The 21,588-nt window shown below is 41.1% G+C and overlaps 2 protein-coding genes and 1 long non-coding RNA gene across 4 annotated transcripts; 2 read left to right on the top strand and 1 right to left on the bottom strand.

The window, feature by feature from the left end:
- Positions 1-322: 322 nt before the first annotated feature.
- LOC120725492 lies at positions 323-17,841 on the bottom strand. Its single transcript, XR_005694127.1, has 4 exons — positions 17,832-17,841; positions 15,542-15,547; positions 400-735; positions 323-335 (listed from the first exon to the last, which is right to left on the bottom strand). It is a non-coding gene; the product is annotated as an uncharacterized LOC120725492 (long non-coding RNA).
- On the top strand, positions 5,762-8,498 carry LOC120725446 (chemokine XC receptor 1-like). The gene is made up of 2 exons (XM_040018360.1): positions 5,762-6,117; positions 6,423-8,498. The coding sequence occupies exon 2, from the start codon at positions 6,433-6,435 to the stop codon at positions 7,402-7,404; it is 972 nt and encodes a 323-aa protein (XP_039874294.1). The 5' UTR covers positions 5,762-6,117; positions 6,423-6,432; the 3' UTR covers positions 7,405-8,498.
- LOC120725453 (chemokine XC receptor 1-like) lies at positions 16,933-21,061 on the top strand. Of its 2 annotated transcripts, none has more exons than XM_040018383.1 (2): positions 16,933-18,321; positions 19,741-21,061. In XM_040018383.1, exon 2 carries the CDS (start codon positions 19,773-19,775, stop codon positions 20,772-20,774), a length of 1,002 nt encoding a protein of 333 aa, XP_039874317.1. In that variant the 5' UTR covers positions 16,933-18,321; positions 19,741-19,772; the 3' UTR covers positions 20,775-21,061. The 2 variants fall into 2 exon arrangements, with proteins under 2 accessions (XP_039874317.1, XP_039874308.1); XM_040018374.1 differs by lacking the exon at positions 16,933-18,321 and adding an exon at positions 18,380-18,642.
- The last annotated feature ends 527 nt before the right edge of the window (positions 21,062-21,588 follow it).

Below are 21,588 nucleotides of genomic sequence, written 5' to 3'. Positions count from 1 at the left end.
AGGCCAGACCTCCCTCTCCCTAGACGTCTCTTCTGTCTTCTCAGGGGAACACTAAGGTGTTCACAGATCAGCCGAGAGATAAAGTCTCTCCAGCATTTCCTGGGTCTGCCCCGGAGTCTCCTTTTGGTGGGCCCGAACCACCTCAACCGGATCCTTTCGATGTGGAGGATTAGCCCCTTCCCCTTGGCCAAACTCCTCACCCTATCTCTAAGGGAGAGGCCAGCCATCCTTTGGAGAAAGCTCATCTCCACCACTTGTATCGGCGATCTTGTTTTTTCAGTCTTCAGTGATCTTCTCTGGCTCTTGACGAAGGCAGTCACACTTTCTCCCTTTCCCTTCCCTTATCTTTCCTGCTTGGCTTTCTCATGTCTCTGTCTAGTCTTGTCTACTCCTCTCTACCCTGGAAGAGTCTCACAGTCTGTTCTCTAAAACCTAAAAGAGGAATTATGGATTTGATCAACTTGTCCCTGAATGCAATTGACACCCGTTTCTTGACGAGAAGCCTGGGTTCGGGAGAGCCCATTGAAGACATCTACCTTTTTGGAACCATGATAACAGGGTTCTTGCTGATCGGCACTGGCTTGGCACTGGTTTATCGAAGAATAAAGAAAGCGGAAACAGCTGTTCAAATCCCCACAAGGCTGCCTGCTATGTTGATTGGAATGATGGAGCGAGCCGTGGCTTCTCAGAATGGGCTCATTAGATGCAGCACGGATGACATCTTGGAGAAGCTTGCTCTCCAACGGGAATGGTGAGGAACCAGTGATGGACATTAGATCGACTGTAAAATTGACATGCCATGGTTCACACTATAGCAAGAACACCACCATTATTTCACGCGGCTACCATATCGGCGTCAGCTGTGGTCTCAAGGCTGGAGCTGAACATAAGAAACAATTTCTCCCCTGATAACAAACTGTGTTTAGACTCTTCGTTCCAAACGCCCTCGTCACAAGTTGCCCATTTCGCTGCAGGGCAACTTGCATGTGACAAATAAAGGCTTTCTTGACTTGACTTGGCTTCAGTCACTACCCAAAGCTCGTGAGCATAGGTGAGCGTAGGGACGTAGATTGACCGGTAATTCAAGAGCGTCGCTTTTACACTCACCCCTTTTTTCACCAAGACTCTGATTCTGGTCACACTTGTTTGTGTTCCAGGTTTTGGTTCTTATTATAGCTGTAATTCCTCTACACCTATTCTTTGTAATGTCAGGTTTTAGTTTGGTTATCTAGTTTTTAGGTTGCTTTTGCACTCTTTTTTCTGCAATCATGCTCCCCTGTGTTGTACTGTACTGTATACCACCTTAGCGATCTTCACTGCCATGTGTTTGCATTATTATGTTACCGTGGTTCAGCCTTCATATTTGTCTGCAGAGACCTCAAAAAAATATGGTGTCCTCCTCAGTGGGCGGAGCCGAAGCTGGTGTCACGATCACATCACTGATGTGGTCAAGTTCATGTAACCCAACAAATTAAATAAATGCATTTGGTACAAATATATACACAGTTGTAAAAATAAATAAATGAAATGTAAAAAGAAGCTTGTGTGTGGAGTCCATTTCACTCTAGGTATTACTCAATGTTTTTCCTCGGTGACCGATGACAATGGAATATTTTTCAGTCTAACCTAAAGTCACATGTCACAGATTTCAAAGAGAAAATAAAAATAAAAACAGCTTCATAGGATTTTGACAGCATTTTATTATCTCCAGGAACAGTAGTGCAACATTAAAATGCACATCTTTAGCTGTACAAAACTTTGACTTGAAGCATTAAAAAGTGAAAAATAGATTTGGATGACTTCAAGCAATTATGCAAAAGATGTGACATTAAATAAATACAAAGTGTATTGTATGAAAGTATTTACAGACTGAATCAACATTTAATTTAACAAGTAGCTGTTTAATGGAAGGTTGTGCAATTCCAACTGAACAGCAGATCTCTGTGCAGTGAAATCTACAGTCTGACCAGTGTCTGTCTCTCTGTTCTTCCTGCACACATTTTCACTGCGCAAAAGATTCAACAGATGCTTTCACAACTTCTGCGAGAGCATACACATCAGAGGTTTTACCCAGCAATGAGAATACGTATGTTTTTCACAAATATTGTAAGTGATATGCAAGTATTCCTATGCCTTACAATCTTTGGGTATATAGAAAGAGGTGATTAAAAGCCAAATATGGTATGGCCCCCAGCAAATGAAAAAGGCTGCAATAATAGAGTGTTCCACCACCCTCCAGAGAGTGGTGCGGTACTCTGAACGGATAATTGAAGGTGAGCTTCCCTCCCTCCAGGACATCTACAAAAAGTGGTGCCTGAGGAAAGCAGGGAGGATCATCAAAGACTCCAGTCACCCCAGCCATAAACTGTTCAAACTATTTCCGTCAGCCAGGAGGTACTGGAGTATCCGGTCCCGAACCAGCAGACTGAGAGACAGCTTTTTCCATCAGGCAACTTTGACATTATGCATACATCTATGCAATTTCTTTTGCACAATATTCAACTGCTGACCTCTGTATATTTTATTTTATTTTATTTGTATATATATAATTAGTATAAATATCTAGTAATGTGCATACATTCTTATATTTGTACATATATTTATTCTTAAAATTCTGACATTCCTGCTCTTACATTTAGTTGTGTCTTATGTTTATTGTATCACACCTCTGTTGCTTGTGAAGCTTGCACACAAGCATTTCACTCATATGTGCTGTACCAGTGTACCAGAACATGTGATGTGACAATAAAAGCAGAGCTATAATCCTGTACCTCTCTGCCACCCTCAAGATGGTTTTGCAAGGCTTAGCAAAACCTTGCAAAAGTTGCATAACAAATGTATACAGCATGATCACTCACTTTGTCATCAGTGGATGGGAAATTTGCCATTTTGAATTTTCTGGTAAATATGAAATTAAAACACAATTGAACACAATGATTGAGCAGTTTTCTCTAAAATGACAGAAACTGTTGATTTTGGTTCTATTTTGTATATTATATTGTGGCAGAGCTTTGTGTGTGGTGCAGCTGTGGGGGAGGTGAGCGGCGTCAACACACACACCTCACCGGCATAAATAGACTAGGTCCTGTTGTGGTTGTTGTTGGTATGTGGTCGACGGTGAGCTGAAAAGCATGAAAATGCGTTTGGGTCTGTTGTGGATCTTTCACATATATCACACCAAAAGGACTAATAAAGTACCAAATTTCAGAAAACAGACACAACAACTTACTTCAAAAAACAACTGTCAAGTCTTCTGTTAAATTTCACTGTTGTGAAAATGCTGTGAAATGGATGTTCTTTTGAAATTCATTAGTTCCTGTTTTTGTTTCCCACTAAATCAGAGATTACACAAAAAACCCAAAAACGACATCATGAAAAAAAAAAAAGGTTTAAATTAACTTGTGCAACAATTTTTCACATGAAAAATGAAGCTTCATCAAAATAATCTTGGAAAATAACTGTCTATTGTGCCAGCTATACAAAACCCATATGGTGACTTGAGCAACATTCTCTTTTTTCTTTTCACTGAAAATAAACAATAAAATCTATGTTTATTTTATATATTTTTTTACTAACTGAAACAGACTCAAAAAGAAATGTAACTTTTGTTCTGTTTTTTTGTGTAAAGCATGAGGGTATCTAAAATTAGAATAAATAAAAAGGCAGAAACCCCAGTATCCTTTTGGAAGGAAAGTATTTCTTGCTGAAAATATGTAAACATGATATTAATACACATAAATGCAAAAACATAACATCAAACACAGATCATCAAACTGATATGGGTTAATGACATTTCTAAGGCATAAAACAGGAGACAAACATACTAAAATTAAACTAGCACAAAGCTACAGATTTTATTTCCATGTTTTTTTTCCCATGGTTCAAATTTTCAAATTGAGATATTTTCCTCACATGGTATATTGTGGTTATTTTCATATCCTAATTTCATTAAAAATGATTCCTAATAAATTCATACAACTTAGACTTTTTAGTTTGCTAAAATTTTGGTAGATATACAAGCAAATTACCCTGTCGTCGTAACAGGTAGGTTTTCAAAACTCACGAACTTAGTGTTAAGTGAAGACATGAGCTGTCCACTGATTACCACTTGGTGATTTGCTAGATTACTTTATGGAGGAAGAAATCCTGGGCACCCAGACATATTAGCTGTGCCTCAATTCAGGAATTGCATCCTTTGGAGGACCCGGCCCACATAGACCGTGAAGGCCGGGTCCTTCAAAGACCTCTGAAATGGGACGGTCTAGCCTTCAGATTTGCATCACCGCTGTCTCGGTGGAGTTTAATAAACCCAGCCGTCTGCTCCTTGTTATCTAAAATATAACAGGACAATGGAGTAAATTCTCGACTATCTCACACTTTTGTTTAATCAGTTTTCTGTTTGATGTTTATTCAGCTGTATAAAAACTGTAACTTTAATCTCAGCCAAACCGATTTACTCGCAAACAAATAAAACACTGAAAAAAGCCAAACAATACAATTTTAAAGTTATCTTAGTGACTTATATATTATGTTTAACCCGAGTAGCAAGAGACCCCGCGGGGTCTGAAAACGATGTGCCGGGAGTCCGGTGTTAGCCGGCTCTATTGAACCTTGACCACCCGGTCAGCTATCGAGTTGGTGGGTAACAGACGTCTCCGAAAACGTCAGAGCACTTTTGCAAATATGTGATGTCTCGATAAACTGAGCAGATATTTGAAGTTTACGCAGCTACATTCTCACCTAAAAATATGGGAAAAACCTATCCCAGAAAATTCTGGGATAGGTTTTTCCCAACCTTCCCAAAGTTTTGGTTATATAAACTATGAGCACCATGACTGATGCTACCTCACTCGTGCATTAACATCCTAATGAGAGCGTGTGATCTGCATGTTGGAATACGGTTACCAAGAAGCCTTGATCATTTTAAGATATTATAATGTAACATTTTTATAAGTAAAATAGCTTGTTGCTGACGAAGCTCCTGTTAATTTACCCAGTTATTGAGTTGTTTATAATGTTTATATTTACTTTATGTATTCGTTTGTGTATTTCTGTTCCTAGTTCTCATTTGCTTCAGAGTTTAGTTTTTACCTGAGTGTCCCTTCCTCTTGTGTCTAGTCTTTTGTATTTAGTCCAGTCATGTGTCTGTTTTCCATGTTCCTTTATGAATTCCTTATGCTTTTGGTTCTAGTTTTGCAGCCATGACTTCTTCTGCTGTCTTGTTCGGCTGTCTCCACTCATATAATCACCCATTTAGTCGCCGTCTCCCTTTTTCTCATGTCAGAATGTCTGATTGTATTTCAAAATCTGCCTCATGCCTCATTTTTTTTGGTATCTCCAGTGTGTTTACTGTAGTTAAATATTTCAGTCTGTGTATTTCTTTAATTCTAGGTTTTGGTAGCTGTAGTTTCAGTTTCACTTTTTTGGATTGTGTTTTTTGCCATTTTGGCTTTTGCCTTTTTGGATTTCAACAGGCTGGAAATTAATAGCTTGCTTTAAAATTTACCTCACTCTACCTCTGCATGTCTGCATATTGGTTATCCATTCAATATTTAGTCTGCATGTCTTGCACATTACGACAGTTAAATTAAATGCAACCACAGTTTCCTGAACAAGAGGACTGATATCTGATACTTAGTTTGTGACTTATTTCACAGAAGTGGCTCTGAAAACAGACTAACATTATGCACAGTATCATTTTGGAGTCTTTGCAGTTATATTTCTATACTAACTGCACTTGCAAGTTGCATAAATTTAACAGAAAATATATTGGGTGTTGTTGTTTGGCTTATTTTTATTTTTTTTACTGTTGCCTTGCTTAAATGATTGAACTGCTGCTATATCAGCCTATAGCATCTCTTGCTCTCACGCTCAGTGCACAACCTGTATGTTCAGGCCAAATGTAAAAAAAAAAAAAAACGGCGATTGTTTTCATATTGCATGCAGCATGTGGGGAAGGAAAAAGGTTGCCCAAGTAATTTTGTTTTTTCATGACATGACGGGACATGACATGGTTTTTGTAAAGCGGCGTCTCTTCTTGTTTTTTAATCTCCAAAAACATCACAGCTTTTTCGTCACACTGAAATTCAACAGAAGACATGACAACTGATGCTTACGGTAAGTTTATCAGTACTAGTTATACTCTGAATTTGGTACTTAATTACGCTTCATGCTTTACTACTATACAAAAACGAAAGTACATGTTTCATTACATTTGTAGAGTTGAATTTCCAATTTTTACCGGGACTTTCTTCATCTTAATCTTCATCAGTGTTTTTTTCTGAAATTGGGTACTTTAATCCCTTTGGTTTTATCTGTTATACAAAAACTAGAAACAAAATCAACAGTTTCTGTCATTTTAGAGAAATTGTGATTGTGTTTAGTTGCATTTTATTTTGTATGTATGTTTTATTTTTTTCCAGAAAACTGAAAATGGCAAACGTCACATCTGGACTGAGTAATGATGCTGAATACATATGTGATACTAATTTTCCCAACATCACTGGTCCCCTTTTCATTTTGATCTTCATCCTCAGTATCATAGGCAACAGCCTCCTCTTATGTGTTCTTTTCATCTACGAGGGCCTGAAAAGTATCACAAATATTTTCATCCTGAACCTGGCCTGCTCTGATTTGATCTTCACCATCACACTTCCATTCTGGGCTGTTCATCACCTACACCACTGGGTCTTTGGAGACTTTATCTGCAAATTCATGACTGCCGTATTCTTTGTTGGTTTGTACAGCAGTGTCATTCTGCTGACTGCTATGACAGTGGCACGTTTCATTAGGGTGGTGCTGCCAAACTGGAAAAATAATCGTGCTATAAGAAAGAAGTGTGCAGTTGGTGCTTGTATAGCTGCCTGGATCATCAGCATCTCAGCGTCCCTGCATGATGCAACAAAAGTAAAGTTTGAAAGCTGGGATGGTAAAAACTATTGCTATGATGAATCTGAAGACGAGCTTGGACATTATCTCCAAGTGTCACTGCTATTCTTCCTCCCACTGGCCATCATTATTTTTTGCTATTCTGCCATCCTCAAGACAGTTTTACAAGGTTTAAATAGAAAGAAGCACAAGACTATAGCTGTGCTGTTGTGTATTGTTGCAGTCTTCTTCATTTGCTGGGGGCCATACCATATTATGCTTTTAATTAAATCTCTTTATAAACCCAAAGGTTGTAAGGCAAAGGAACGGTTAGAAGTTGCCTACCATATCTGTGAAATGCTTGCCTATTCTCACTGCTGTATGAACCCTCTGCTATATATGCTCTCAAAGAAGTTGCGAAAGCATCTTTTAAATCTTTTGCGCTGTGAAAATGTGCGCAGGAAGAACAGGGAGAGAGACACCAGGCAGAATGTGGCTTTCACTGCTGACAGTCCACATAGTCAGTCATTAAATTAAACATTGATTCAGTTTGTAACTGTAAATGTAGAGACTGTATTTCTTTCATATATATATATATATATATGTTTATTTGTGTCTGTATGATTAGTTTTATTCTGATTTTAGTGTTTGCCTGTGAGTGTAGTTTTGATCTTATTTGCATGATTTTATTCTGATATTTGTATTGCATGTTTCTAGTTGTTTATTTTATTATATAAATATATAACGTTGTTTTAATCCATTGTGGGCTGGCTGGACATGGGACTGTTTAGCTAATAGCAGGCACCTGTTAAGGCGTGAGATTGGTGTTTTGTTTGTTTTTTCCCTCGTCCTCCTGGGACTAGGCTGGGGTGGTCCCCACGTCAGAAGAGGAGTTCCTGTCTCTAACTTTTACACACAAGGAATATTCGTCTTGGGTTGTTGGACAATTGACTGGCGGGAATGTGTGGGATTTTGGTGTACAACGAACAACGAATTTTATGGCAAGTTTCTTTTTTTTTTGTCTTTTAAATCAGGTTTTATTATTGCTTTCTGCATCTGGGAATACTTTTTTTCCCAGTTAGACGTGTTTGGTCTCTGGGTTTCTGATTCACTTGCTTCCCCCGTTGTATTCAAAGGACATCCTGGTATGACATTTTGGCGCACCAGCTTTAGGTTCTACGTCTGTGAATATATATGTAAAAACTTACATTCACTGCTTTTATTTGCAATGCTGCCTCTGTACAAAATAACTACAATGTAATCAGTCAAAATATAAAATACAGTCAGAATGTTAAATAAAACTTAAAAGTAAGGAAGGAATTGTGCTATTAGACAAATCATAAAAATGTGCGGGTATTTAATTTTTACAAACGAAATGTTGGCGTTGTGATGAAAGCAGCAGTGGGTTTTTGTTTTGTTTTGTTTGTAACGATTCGTTTCATTGAGTCACAGTGACCCCTGTAGATTTTTGTCATTTATAGATCTCTGGTTTCATGTCATTGTGCCGGAACACAACATCTAAAGTTGCCCAACTTATTTAAATTTTAGTCAGTCTTCTGAATATGGATGGAAAAATAAGACATCCCAGATCTGAATGAATGAAATATTCTTATTAAATACTTTGTTCTTTACATAGTTGAATGTGCTGACAACAAAATCACACAAAAATTATCAACGGAAATCAAATTTAACAACCAAGGAGGTCTGGATTTGGAGTCACACTCAAAATGAAAGTGGAAAAACACACTACAGGCTGATTCGACTTTGATGTCAGGTCCTTAAAACAAGTCAAAATGAGGCTAAGTAGTGTTTGTGTGTTGCCTCCATGTGCCTGTATGACCTCCCTATAATGCCTGGAGATGCTCCTGATGAAGTGGCAGATGGTAGATGGTAAGTAAGTAAGTAAGTAAGTAAAACTTCATTTATATAGCACCTTTCAAGATAAAAATCACAAAGTGCTTCACAGAAGCTAAAACCTAAAAATAAAAATCAACCAAAAGCAAGTTTAAAAAGATGGGTTTTTAGCTGTTTTTTAAAAGCGACCACTGAGTCCACAGATCTCAGGCTCAAAGGGAGAGAGTTCCACAATCTGGGGGCCACAGTTCCAAAAGCTTTGTCGCCTTTTGTTTTCAGCCTCGTGTGTTGGACAGCAAGCAAGCCCTGGTCACATGACCTCAGGGACCTGCTGGGAATGTATGGATGTAAAAGTTCACTTATATATGTTGGTGCTTGTCCATGCAGAGCCCTGAAAGTCAAGGTCAAAACCTTAAACTGGATTCTGAATTTAACGGGGAGCCAGTGCAGCTGAATCAGCAGGGGTGTGACATGGGAGAACTTGGAGGACTTGGTCAGAAGCTTTGCAGCAGCGTTCTGGAACAACTTGTAGACGCTCCAAAGAGGCTTTATATAAACAAGTAAACAAAGAATTACAATAGTCCAGACGAGATGAAACAAATGCATGAATGACAATTTCTAATTTGGAGCGCAATACAATGGGACTCAGCTTAGCAATGTTTCTCAAGTGATAAAAACAGGAGCGAACCAAAGATTTTACATGGGCATCCAAAGTCAGAGCTGAGTCAATACTAACACCAAGGCTCCTGATAGACGGTTTTGCAAATGTAGCAAGTGGACCCAAGTTTTCCATAACACTAGGTACAAAATTTTTAGGAGCACAAACAAGAACTTCAGTCTTCTCCTCATTTAGTTGAAGAAAGTTTCCAGCCATCCAACATCTAATGGAGTCTATGCACTTGTGCAAAATCTGTAGCTTGGAAACATCATGGGGCTTAAAGGAGATTTATAACTGAATATCATCTGCATAGCAGTGATACGAAATGTCCTTAAAAGTGCTCAATAAGTGTTGAAGAGGAAGTAAATACAGTAAGAACAATAAAGGCCCCAAAACTGAACCTCTGGGGGCCTGGGATCTGGGAGTGATCTCTTCCCAGGCCTCTTCCACACTCCCTCCCCTTACCCCCAACCAGTCATGGGACATGGCTGTGCCTCCCTGAGCCTGGTCAAGTAAAGGCTTTGACATATATATCATTAGTAAATCTGGCCCTCTGTGCCCCTCCTTTATAATCCGGTGTCAGACTGTTAAAGAGAGAAGTGTAAGGTCATTCATATTCTCAGCAAACCGTTCTTCTCTTTTCCTGAGGGCTTATCAGTTCTCCTAGTTTTCATTGAGGTGTAGGAACCATGAGAAGGAAGGGAACGAAAAAAAAAAAAAAGGTTAGGAATAGAAGATACTTTTGAAACGCACCCTTTGTGTTTCCCTGATGATCATCAGTGATACAGATTCTTAGATGCAATTTAGGACACCTACACTATGCTTGGTGACCCCATATCTAATTTATATGTTGACTATGTTTGAATGTTTTTTTTAAAAATATATTTAATCTTTACACTCAAAAGTTTTAACAGCACTGAGACTGCAGCTGAAACAATAAAAAGAACAAACTGATAACATCCGAAGTGGTTGTGGTCTGAGGTTTCGTTTAAAATCAACTGCAAGCGCAACGTTTTACCTTTAGTTTCACTTTGATCTTGAGCGAGGAAACTGAAGCGATTTTCTTGTTTCCGTTAGCAGGTTGGGAGACATTAAAGTTTCAGAGATGCCGTTTAGTCCTGTATAGGCCATCTCCTCCCTGTATCCGTCTGACCTAATGTAGTCTTAACTTGTTGCAACTAGATTTTGTCGTTTTCCTCTCACTAACTGTTTACTTGTTTTATCATGCAGCACAGGGACTTTAGGTGGTATTTGATGGCTCATAGGCTTACTGTGGAAACATGGTGTCCTCCTGTGACCCAGAGGAAAAACAAGTTATGATACTTATTTATTTATCTTTTTAGAATAATGGAAGCATTGCGTTTAAAACAAACATATTGCATTTTTTAACAAAATTGTTATGTATTTGTTGTTTTTATCATCTGTAGTATAGTATATTGTATCAGGTGTTGTTTAATCACAGAATGTTGTGATGTAATAATGTCATACATTTTCAAAATCTATGTGGATTTCCGTTAAAGGAAATTTCGTTACATATTAAAGCAATTAGACAGAAGCAGATGTAATTACTAAAATATCATATTGTGGCATCTTGGGAGTGGCTAGTTAGCTCCCATCATGCCTTGGGAATATGTGTTGCTGTTTAAGATGTTTATTGTTTTGTGACTCTTAACTGTTCTTGTTGATGCTGCAGTATAAATTCACTGACAGTTATTGTTTGATGGAAATAATCTTGTACCATGAGTGAGTTCAGGCATGTAGTTATTGACCCTCTGAAGCACAGTGTAATACAGCAGAAGTGTTCAGTGAAGTTCTCCCCTTTTCTGCTTGGGGTAGGATAACATGCTCAACCTCAGCATGGGTTCTTTACTGTTAAGATTCCTCAGTTTGGCACAATATTAACAATAGACAAATAGACTTCTCATTTTAACTTTTGTTTTTGTCAACCTTGCTTCTGCACACCTATACACTCATATCAGTGTTAGATCGTTTCATCCACAAATGACAAAGGACCGGGAGACAGAAAGGATTTTACTCATAACTGTGGAAGTGGAGTTGTTCTTAGAGCTGTCTGGAAATGAGGTGGAGGAGGGCCAGACATTAGAACAAGAAGGTAAAAACTCAGAGGGGGGAATTTCAAGTTTTGAGGAGCCTTAGAAGTAGGGGTGGGTTTTGATTATTGATTTTCTGATGAAAATCGATTCTAGCTTGAATAACGCGATATCGATTCATTAAAATCCTGAATCGATTTTTAAATATAACTTTATTTTGCCCCAAACGACAGAATCTCAGGTTAAACCTCACCTGGGAATATTAGGTGCTGCAAGCGCCTGGGTGGCTGCAGCTCAAGAGATAGAGTAGGTCACCTACTAACTGAAAGGTTGGTGGTTTCGTTCCCCAAGTTGATCTCCAGTGCGTCCATTGGAAGGTGAATGGTAGATAGAAAGCATTTACATAGGAAAACCAAAAAAATTGCTTGTGTGAATGACGCACTACGGTAGTCTACGGTAGTCTACGGTAGTGCAAAGTCTACGGTGACTGTAGACCAGGGGTGTCGAACCCCAGGCCTCGAGGGCCGATGTCTTGCAGGTTTTAGATATCACCCTGGGTCAACACACCTGAATCAAATGATTAGTTCATTACCAGGCCTCTGGAGAACTTCAAGACATGTTGAGGAGGCCGTTTAGCCATTTAAATCAGCTGTGTTGGATCAAGGACACATCTAAAACCTGCAGGACACCGGCCCTCGAGGCCTGGAGTTCAACACCTGTGCTGTAGACGGTTACGTCTTTTCATTGGCCCGGAGTCTTCAGTGACCGTAGACACTGTAGACTCGGGGCCAATAGGAGCGCCGAATCCAACTGTAGACTACCAATTGTATGTCGACGGAAGTTGCGTCACCAAAACGACAACACACGGCGGGACAGCAAAGAAGCCGGTGTTCTGGGAAAAAACATCCTACCCAATGGTTCTGCGCAGACGCGGCGCATGCGCACAACACCAACGCCGAATTAACGTCTTTTTCTCTCACCCATCCGGAATACTTCTTAAGATTATGGTTATGGTTATGGTTAGGGGCAGGGTTAGGTTTAGTCGCAAGTTACCGTCAAATTATAATACGGGTAGGACGTTTTGTCAGAGTAGGATGGTTTCTCAGAACACCGGCAAGTCTGCTATTCTTTATGGAAACTAGCATTTCTTTTATGTTTACAGTAAGTTATCGACTCTAAGACACTCCTGGATTTAGCTGAAAGTACACGAGGCTGAATAGCCCATTTAACTCTTTTACTTCAGGGTACATCTAATGTATTACGCCCATTTCTAGTCTTTTCAGTGGCTACAGCTGATGATGACGACACTAGCAGTTCGTGTTATAAATCCAGATGCCCCTGCACCTCGTCAGCAGACCGGGTGAGAAGTATGGTCTTCACCAAACCTCCACAGGAGCTGCTCAGCCGAGTCGTTGCATTCACTCACGCACAGAAGGTATCCACGCGCCTTCACGTGGTGCTTTTGGTGGCTCGTTACAAATGATGTGAGATATATGAAGTAGTAAGTGTATCGTGTATTTAATGGTAAATGGCCTGTATTTGTATAGCGCTTTTACTAGTCCCCCCTAGTCCCCTAGTCCCCCCCCCACTCATCCAAGATGGCGGCGCGTGAACAACGCGAGGCTCAGTGTCTCTCCAGAATCTGCTATTTAGCGGTTTTTTATCTACTTTTAACCGGATTATTCGTCCAGAATTGCTGTGCGTTGCTGACCTACAGCAGACAAGAGCTTCTGGACATCTGGACTCACAACTCCAACAGTTTTATCGCCGATCTCCGACTCATCCCAGAGATCTCCAGAACACCGGAGGCTGCCCACTCTCCCCGGCCGGGCGGAAGTGCACGCAGACGGCGCCGAGATCGTAAACAAAGGCGAGGTAGGCGCGGAGGGCTACGGGCTAAGCTAAAGCTAACACCACACCGACTGCCTTTACCCAGTATTTTTGTCGCCAATGTCCGTTCTCTGGCAAACAAAATGGATGAGATACGGCTCTCCATCACTAACAACAGACGGATTATGGACTCAAATGTCATGTTTTTCACCGAAACATGGCTGAACAACAGCTGCCCGGACAATGCTATCGAGTTAGCAGGACGCCACACACACCGAGCCGACAGGCTAGCAGATGACTCCGGCAAGACCAGAGGTGGAGGTTTGTGCATTTATATTAACAATGCTTGGTGCATGAACTCCACTACTACTGAGAGTCACTGCTCACCTAATGCGGAGTTTTTAATGGTCAAATGCAGACCTTATTATCTCCCCAGAGAACTCACTTCTATCATACTCACTGCCGTGTATATACCCCCCGACGCTAATGCTAGGTTGGCCATGAAAGAACTTTCTGCAGCCATTAACAAACACCAGAATAAACACCCCGAGGCTGCTTTTATTGTTGCTGGCGACTTCAACCACACCAACTTAAAGACAGTCCTCCCCAGATTCCACCAACATGTCTCCTGCCACACCAGAGGAGACAAGACTTTAGACCATGTGTATTCCAACCTGGCTGGAGCCTACAAAGCCACACCCCTCCCCCACATTGGACAATCGGACCATCTCTCCCTGTTCCTCACACCTCGGTATTCACCACTCATCCAACGTGTGAAACCTGCTGTGAGGACAATTAAAGTGTGGCCAGAGGGGACAGACGCAGTGCTCCAGGACAGATTTAAAAACACAGACTGGAATATGTTCACCCACACAGACCTGGACCAGTACGCCTCATCTGTACTGGATTACATCTCCAAAACCACAGACAGTGTCACCACCCAGAAACGGATCACCATGTACCCCAACCAGAAGCCTTGGATGAACCGGGATGTTCGTCTCCTCCTGAAGGCCCGCAACACTGCCTTTAGGTCAGGAGATGCACACGCCTACAGTACAGCCAGGGCTAATCTAAAGAAGGGCATCAAAAAAGCCAAACACCATTACAAAAAGAAGGTAGAAGAACACTTCTCCAACTCCAACCCCCGACGCATGTGGCAAGGACTCCAGACCATCACAGACTACAGGACCACCAAACCCTCCCCCGCATCCTCTGATGTCTCCTTCCTCAACGAGCTCAACAACTTTTATGCTCGTTTTGAGCGAGGGAACCCCACAACCACAACCAAAGCAGACATGACGCCAGACCACCAACCTCTGACTCTCTCCCCCACCGATGTAGGAGCGGTGCTGAGCAGGATCAATGTCCACAAGGCTGCAGGCCCTGATGGCATCCCCGGGTGTGTTCTCAGAGCGTGTTCTGGGGAGCTTGCAGGAGTGCTCACAGACATATTCAATCTGTCCTTGGCCCACGCTGTGGTACCGGCCTGCTTCAAATCCACCTCCATCGTCCCGATACCCAAAAACTCCAACCCATCTTGCCTCAATGATTACCGCCCAGTAGCACTCACCCCCATCATCACTAAGTGCTTAGAGCGACTGGTCCTATCACACTTCAAATCCTGTCTCCCCCCCACCCTGGACCCCCACCAATTCGCATACCGCCAGAACAGGAGCACAGAGGATGCAGTCTCCATCGCAATGCACTCTGTCCTCTCACACCTGGACAACAACAACACCTACGCCAGAATGCTGTTTATAGACTTCAGTTCAGCATTCAATACAATCCACCCCTCACAACTCATCAGGAAACTGACAGACCTGGGCATCAGTTCCCTCATCTGCAAATGGTTACTGGACTTCCTGACCAACCGCCCCCAACATGTCCGGCTGGATAACCACTGCTCATCTACCATCACAATGAACACCGGTGTACCACAAGGCTGTGTGATGAGCCCTTTCCTCTACTCCCTCTTCACCCACGACTGCAGACCTGCTGATGGTTCCAACACCATCATTAAGTTTGCAGATGACACCACGGTGATTGGCCTCATCAGTGACAACGATGAGGCCGCCTACAGGGAAGAGGTGGATCGTCTGGCTGAGTGGTGCGACAGAAACAACCTGCTGCTTAACACCGAGAAGACCAAGGAGCTCATCGTGGACTACAGGAGGAATGCTGACCCACATCCACCCATCCACATTAAGGGGACGGCTGTGGAGCGTGTGAGCAGCTTCAAGTTCCTGGGAGTCCACATCTCCGAGGATCTCACCTGGACGACCAACTGCTCCAAGCTGGTCAAGAAGGCTCACCAGCGCCTCTTCTTCTTGAGGACTCTGAGGAAGAACCACCTGTCCTCAGACATCCTGGTGAACTTCTATCGCTGCACCATCGAGAGCATCCTGACCAACTGTATAACAGTCTGGTACGGGAACTGCTCTGCCTCGGACCGGAAGGCGTTGCAGAGGGTCGTGAAAACTGCCCAGCGCATCGCCGGAGCACCACTTCCTGCCATAAAAGACATCTACAGGAAGCGATGTCTGAAAAGGGCTGGGAAAATCATCAAAGACCCCAGTCACCCATCGCATGGACTCTTCACCCTCCTGCCCTCTGGGAGGCGCCACAGGAGCCTCCGGACTAAGACCACCAGGTACCGGAACAGCTTCTTCCCCACAGCTGTCAGACTCCTGAACTCTGCCTCCTGACATCTGACCCACGTTAAACTCATGGACTGAACATACACACACCCACAACCACCTACACACACACACAATGGACAACTGTACCCTCAAACACACAATAATAACATGGACTGAACCACCACTCACAACCACTAGCACTAGCACCTCTGTAGAAACTATCTACACCCTCACTTATCTTAACTGCACTACTGTATAGCTCTGTGTAAATAATCATTCTGTACATTCGATAATCTTTAATCCTACAACTGTTTACAACTTGCATAGTTCCCATTTCTGTATAGCTGTATATCTCAGATTCTATAAAGTTATTTATTTCATATTCTGTATAGTTTTTCATATTTATATCCTGTTCATATCCTGTACATAGCTTGTACTCACTACAGCCTGTACATACTTATAGTTATAGAATATTCACAACATACTTCATACCGTGTACATTATAACATACCATAATAGACCCATTTCTGTAATATACTCACATATCTATATTATTGCTAATATATATTGTAATATATCTATATCACTAAAGCACTTCTGGATGGATGCAAACTGCATTTCGTTGCCCTGTACCTGTGCATGTGCAATGACAATAAAGTTGAATTCTATTCTATTCTATTCTAGGAACCCCAAAGCACTTTACACACCCAGTCATCCACCCATTCACACACACATTCACACACTGGTGGAGGCAAGCTACAGTTGTAGCCACAGCTGCCCTGGGGCAGACTGACAGAAGCGAGGTTACCATATCGCGCCATCGGCCCTTCTGGCCAACACCAGTAGGCGGTAGGTGAAGTGTCTTGCCCAAGGACACAACGACCGAGACTGTCCGAGCCGGGGCTCAACCCGGCTACCTTCCAATTACAAGGAAAACTCCCAACTCTTGAGCCACGATCATGATATCATACGAATCTGCCTAGTATGATATTAATCATACTAGGCAGATTTACTGCACTGCCATTTACTACACATTTACCCGTGTATGGCTATTGTCAGTACATGTTGCTCGTAAACTTTCTTTAAGTGTGTAACATTCACAGTGATATTGTTGATGGTAACGTGTATGAGTCCAGCATACCTGACAGGCACTTTTGACTTTTTGTACACAGTTAATTATGTAAAGCCCCTTGCATTGCATTTATAATCAAGTTCACTGATTGACTATCCTGCAGTGATGTTTTCCTGTATTCCTGTTTCATCCACTTACATACAAACATACAAGTATAAATAAATACAATCTATAGAAAGAGAAATATGTTTGATATGTTTTTTATTTAGTTGCACACAAATAGCATTCTCTGCCAACAGGTTCAGAAGACACAACTATGTAGAAACACGTAACAGACCAGAACCAAAGAAGCAATGTGTACAAGCAGGTGGCAAACACAAGTTTTTGTACAACACAAGCCTCTGCAACAGCTTCAGTGTTTCCTGGAATTGATTCGGAAACACTAACAGAGCTATTATCTGTCTGTTACGACAGTCAAATTTCCCCCAGATAGGTTGAGGTCTAGTGACCGTGAAAGATATGATCACACCATTTTCATAATCATCTATTCAGTGACCCCTCTTCAAATACTTACGTCACAATACAAAGATAATCTCTCATAGCAACTTTGTACTGATTTTACGACTCGTTTCCCTTTGAGAAGTGGACCCTAACATGGCAGCAAAGTGCAACAATGTCTCTCCGCGTGGGGGTCAGAAGTTCAGGGTATGCCTTTAATTTTCTTGCTTGTAAAAAGTAAAACAATTACATCGTCTCATCGGGGCACTCCTCCTATGGCCAGTCTTTGCACATCATAATAACACAGAAGAAATGAAAGCAATTCATTCTCAATTGCTGTTAATTTCAGGGGGTTTTCCAACCTGTTTTGGTTCAAAAGAGCCAAAGGAAAATCCTCATCGATGTTGGAGTAAAAACTAGATGCTTTTATTGTTTGTACACTGATAATGCTTACTGTGCTGTCATTGTAAACCACTCAAAATAAATAAATAACACATTGTGATCATACTGAAGACCACAAACAGCAGTCCAGGCATCAGTTGGGATAAAGGAGCTGGAAACATCACTTGATAAAGAAAAAAAAACAACAGACTGAATGAAAAACAGAAGTTTCCTTCATTGCACTTTTTTCACCAATCACAAGCCTCTTCTTTCCCCTTTTGCCACCCTAGACTTTTGACCAATCACCGATCTGGATGAATTGCACTACTGTACTGTCCATCCCCTTTCTTTTCTTCTGTGTTATAATGATGTGCAATGACTAGCCATAACAGGATTCTGAGCTCCTATCGGGCCAAGTTTTACAGTGTCTACGGTCACCGTATAGACTTTGCGCTACCGTAGACTCGACGGGTATGTTCTCCTGAAATTCAATTGAAATGACATGCATTTTTTCATTTTAATGCGCCAAGTAAAAGTAAAATGTATGCGTTTAAGAATCTGCACTTTTCTACTGCACTTTTACAAGCAATGCTGTTTTTGTAAAAAAAGAAAATGAAATGAAAATGTTGCTGAAATCCAGTGAAGCTGTTTTCACTTCTCTCTTCTCTTTGCACATGTCATGATAGGCTAGACGGAAAAAATGCAATGAAAGAAAATTTCTGTGGTCATATTAGTACGAAGTGTAAGTGTATTAACACAATCAGTGAGGGAAACACAGAGTGCATGCACAAGGTAGGCTCTTCTTGGCTGTCTTTCTCTTTTGAATTAGGTGATAACACTCATGAGAAATGATTCATGTAATAATAAAATATTAATATTTATTATTTATCTTAACAATTATTTATTTATTATTAACAAAAATAAAAGTTGTGACAGAAATATAGGAAATGTAAGGAAATGTAGGAATATGGAGTGGAATTTGATATTACTGCGATATGAATTAACCAGGGAATATTAAATAAAACTTCAGTGCTGTTATGCAAGCAACATTATATGTTGTGACCATTTTCTTCACTGGTTCACAATAACCCCCGTGGACTTGCTTTATTTGCCATTCATCTCTGATGTTGTCATGGTCCGGAGTCTGTGACTCCGTGTTTATGTTTTTATTATTCTGTGGTTTTGTTTATTCTGGGTTTTTGTCCTCTTCTTCTTCACGTTTCATGTTCCTGCGTTCTGTGTTCCCCAGTCTGTGTTAAGTTTGTGTGTGTGTTGTGTCATTACATGTATGTGTTCCTGTTTTACTTTGAAGGTGTCTGTCTGACGTCAGTGCGTTCTGTGTATGTTTCCCCTGCCTCGTCAGCTGTGATGTCTCCCAGGTGTGGTTCCCTCCTGTTTCCCATCCCCTGATTGCTGGTGTGTGTATTTAGTGTGTTCCCTCGTCCTTGTTGCTGGTTTGTCTGTGTCTCTCCGTTCGTCATTCTGTGTATTTCCCCGTGCCTCCCTGCATCTGGTTAGTTTTTCCCAGTTTAGGTTTTCTTAGTTTCATGCTCACCCTCGCCATCTCTGTTTGTATCTACATTTGATTAACAAACTCACTTGCACCACAGCTGCCGCATCTTGGATCCTAAATAATTCGCACACTGCTTGCCCCAGGAATCTTCTGTTTTTATTCCATATTCTTGTTTCTACATTTAATTTTTCCTGAATGCTGTTGAAGGCATGAATATTATGCTGTTCAACTTTATAATCATTGGTTCTAAACTGCATTAGTTTTTATCTTGACTAACATATTTGTACCAAAATGCATTAATTATGTTACTATATATAAAGAAATAAATAAAAAAATCATCTTCACAGTATAAGATTTTTTTTTCATTTTCTCAACAGTACTTTCCTCCCAAGACCTAAACAAGTAAATCATGGCCTTGGACAGTGACAGTTATGATTACATACACTTTAATGAGACTCACAGCAGCGAGATCAAGTATGACATTAAGATATCAGAACTTTACTATCCTGCTGCTGTCAACAGTCTCGTCTTCTGCATCAGCCTGCCTGCAAACAGCTTCCTGCTGTGGGTCCTCTGGACGGAACGAGCTTGGAAGATCACATCGGATATTTTACTTCTTCAGCTCACAGTTTCTAACCTCTGCCTCACTGTGACATTGCCTTTTGCAGCCTGTAATGCACTCCATGGGTGGGTCTTTGGAGAGTGGGCCTGCGGAGTAGGTGTAGGGATTTATTTTCTGGGACTGTTCACCGCCGTGGTGATCCTCACTGCCATGTCTTTGCATTCTTATGTTACTGTGGTTCAGCCTTGGTGCTTGTCTGCGCAGGCCTTAACAAAATATGGTGTTCTCATAGGTAGCATTGTGATGTGGCTGGTGTGTGCTGCTGCAAGCATTAAACTGTCTGTGAGTTGTAGAGTCATCGAAATCGCTGACATGAAAGTGTGTGTAAATTTGGTGGAGTCACTAACCATGAAACTCACTGAAATCTACACACAGATTTTTCTTTTCTTTCTCATTCCTGTCCTTATCACTTCATTCTGTTATGTTCACATGTGGATAATGGCGAAGCAGGGCAGGATAAACAGCCAACAACAGCCTTCAAAATTGATTTTAGGCATAACTGTCAGTACTTTTCTATGTTTGGCCCCTTATAGCATCCACATGTTTATACAGTCTTTGCTACTATTGGATTTTTATGAGTACACACATGAACTGATATATGCTTGGTTGATCATTCATCCCATCATTCACATCTACTGCTGCTTTATCCCTTTGGTGCATTTAATAGGAGTACAAAGGTTTAGGAGGTATCTTCCCATGCCGTGCAATACATTATCACTGTGCAGAGATGAAACTAAAACTGACAGTCCAATGGCATTAATCCCTCTCCAAAATGAGGAAGAAATTTGAATTTACTGTAGCATGCATGCATTAGGATGAGACGGGTAGATACTGGAGAATTTGATTAGATAAATTAGCTGAACTTAATATAGTAAAAGCACCAGTAACAACAACAAAAAAGTCTGCAGCACCTATTAATGATTTTTTGATGCCAAAGGGGTGTACCACACAGCAAGATTAAGTTTTCTGTTACAAAAGTGACTTCGTTTTTACCTGGCTAAATCACCATGGCAACATGCTTAATCGAGGGCCAGTGTCCTGCAGATTTTAGATCTCACCCTGGGTCAACACACCTGAATCAAATGATTAGTTCATTACCAGGCCTCTGGAGAACTTCAAGACATGTTGAGGAGGTCATTTAGCCTTTAAATCAGCTGTGTTGGATCAAGGACACATCTAAAGCCTGCAGGACACCGGCCCTCGAGGCCTGGAGTTCGAGACCCCTGATATAAAGAGAAACAGAAGTGACAATTTCAGTTTGACATTGTGTAATGTGTTGTGTTTCAATACCTTTTCTTAATGTTTTTAACTGTGTTTATATACTTTCTGATCAGAATCTTCTATTTTATACTTCTACTACTCCAAAATGATCAGTTGATTATACTGTATTGTAGTAGTGATATTGTAGATCGGTCACTATGATTACATGTCTCCAAACGTTGAATCTGTTCATCTGGATGTAGCGTTTTCAGTGGGAGAAATGTTTTGTCACTCATCCAAGTGACTTCTTCAGTCTCAGCCGACTGCAGGTTTCCCCAATCTTATAAACAGTACATTTGCATAATGACTGAAACCAGCCAACTGAAAGAACAATGGGCTGGGA

Source organism: Simochromis diagramma, unplaced genomic scaffold (genome assembly GCF_900408965.1).
Source record: "Simochromis diagramma unplaced genomic scaffold, fSimDia1.1 OVJJ01000205.1, whole genome shotgun sequence".
Classification (NCBI taxonomy): Eukaryota; Metazoa; Chordata; class Actinopteri; order Cichliformes; family Cichlidae; genus Simochromis; species Simochromis diagramma.
Note: the sequence above shows the minus strand (reverse complement) of the source record. Positions and strands in the feature narration are given on the sequence as shown.

Excerpts from the sequence above, each read along its gene's own strand:
- LOC120725446 (XM_040018360.1), top strand. The coding sequence starts at position 6,433 with ATGGCAAACGTCACATCTGGACTGAGTAATGATGCTGAATACATATGT.
- LOC120725453 (XM_040018383.1), top strand. The coding sequence starts at position 19,773 with ATGGCCTTGGACAGTGACAGTTATGATTACATACACTTTAATGAGACT.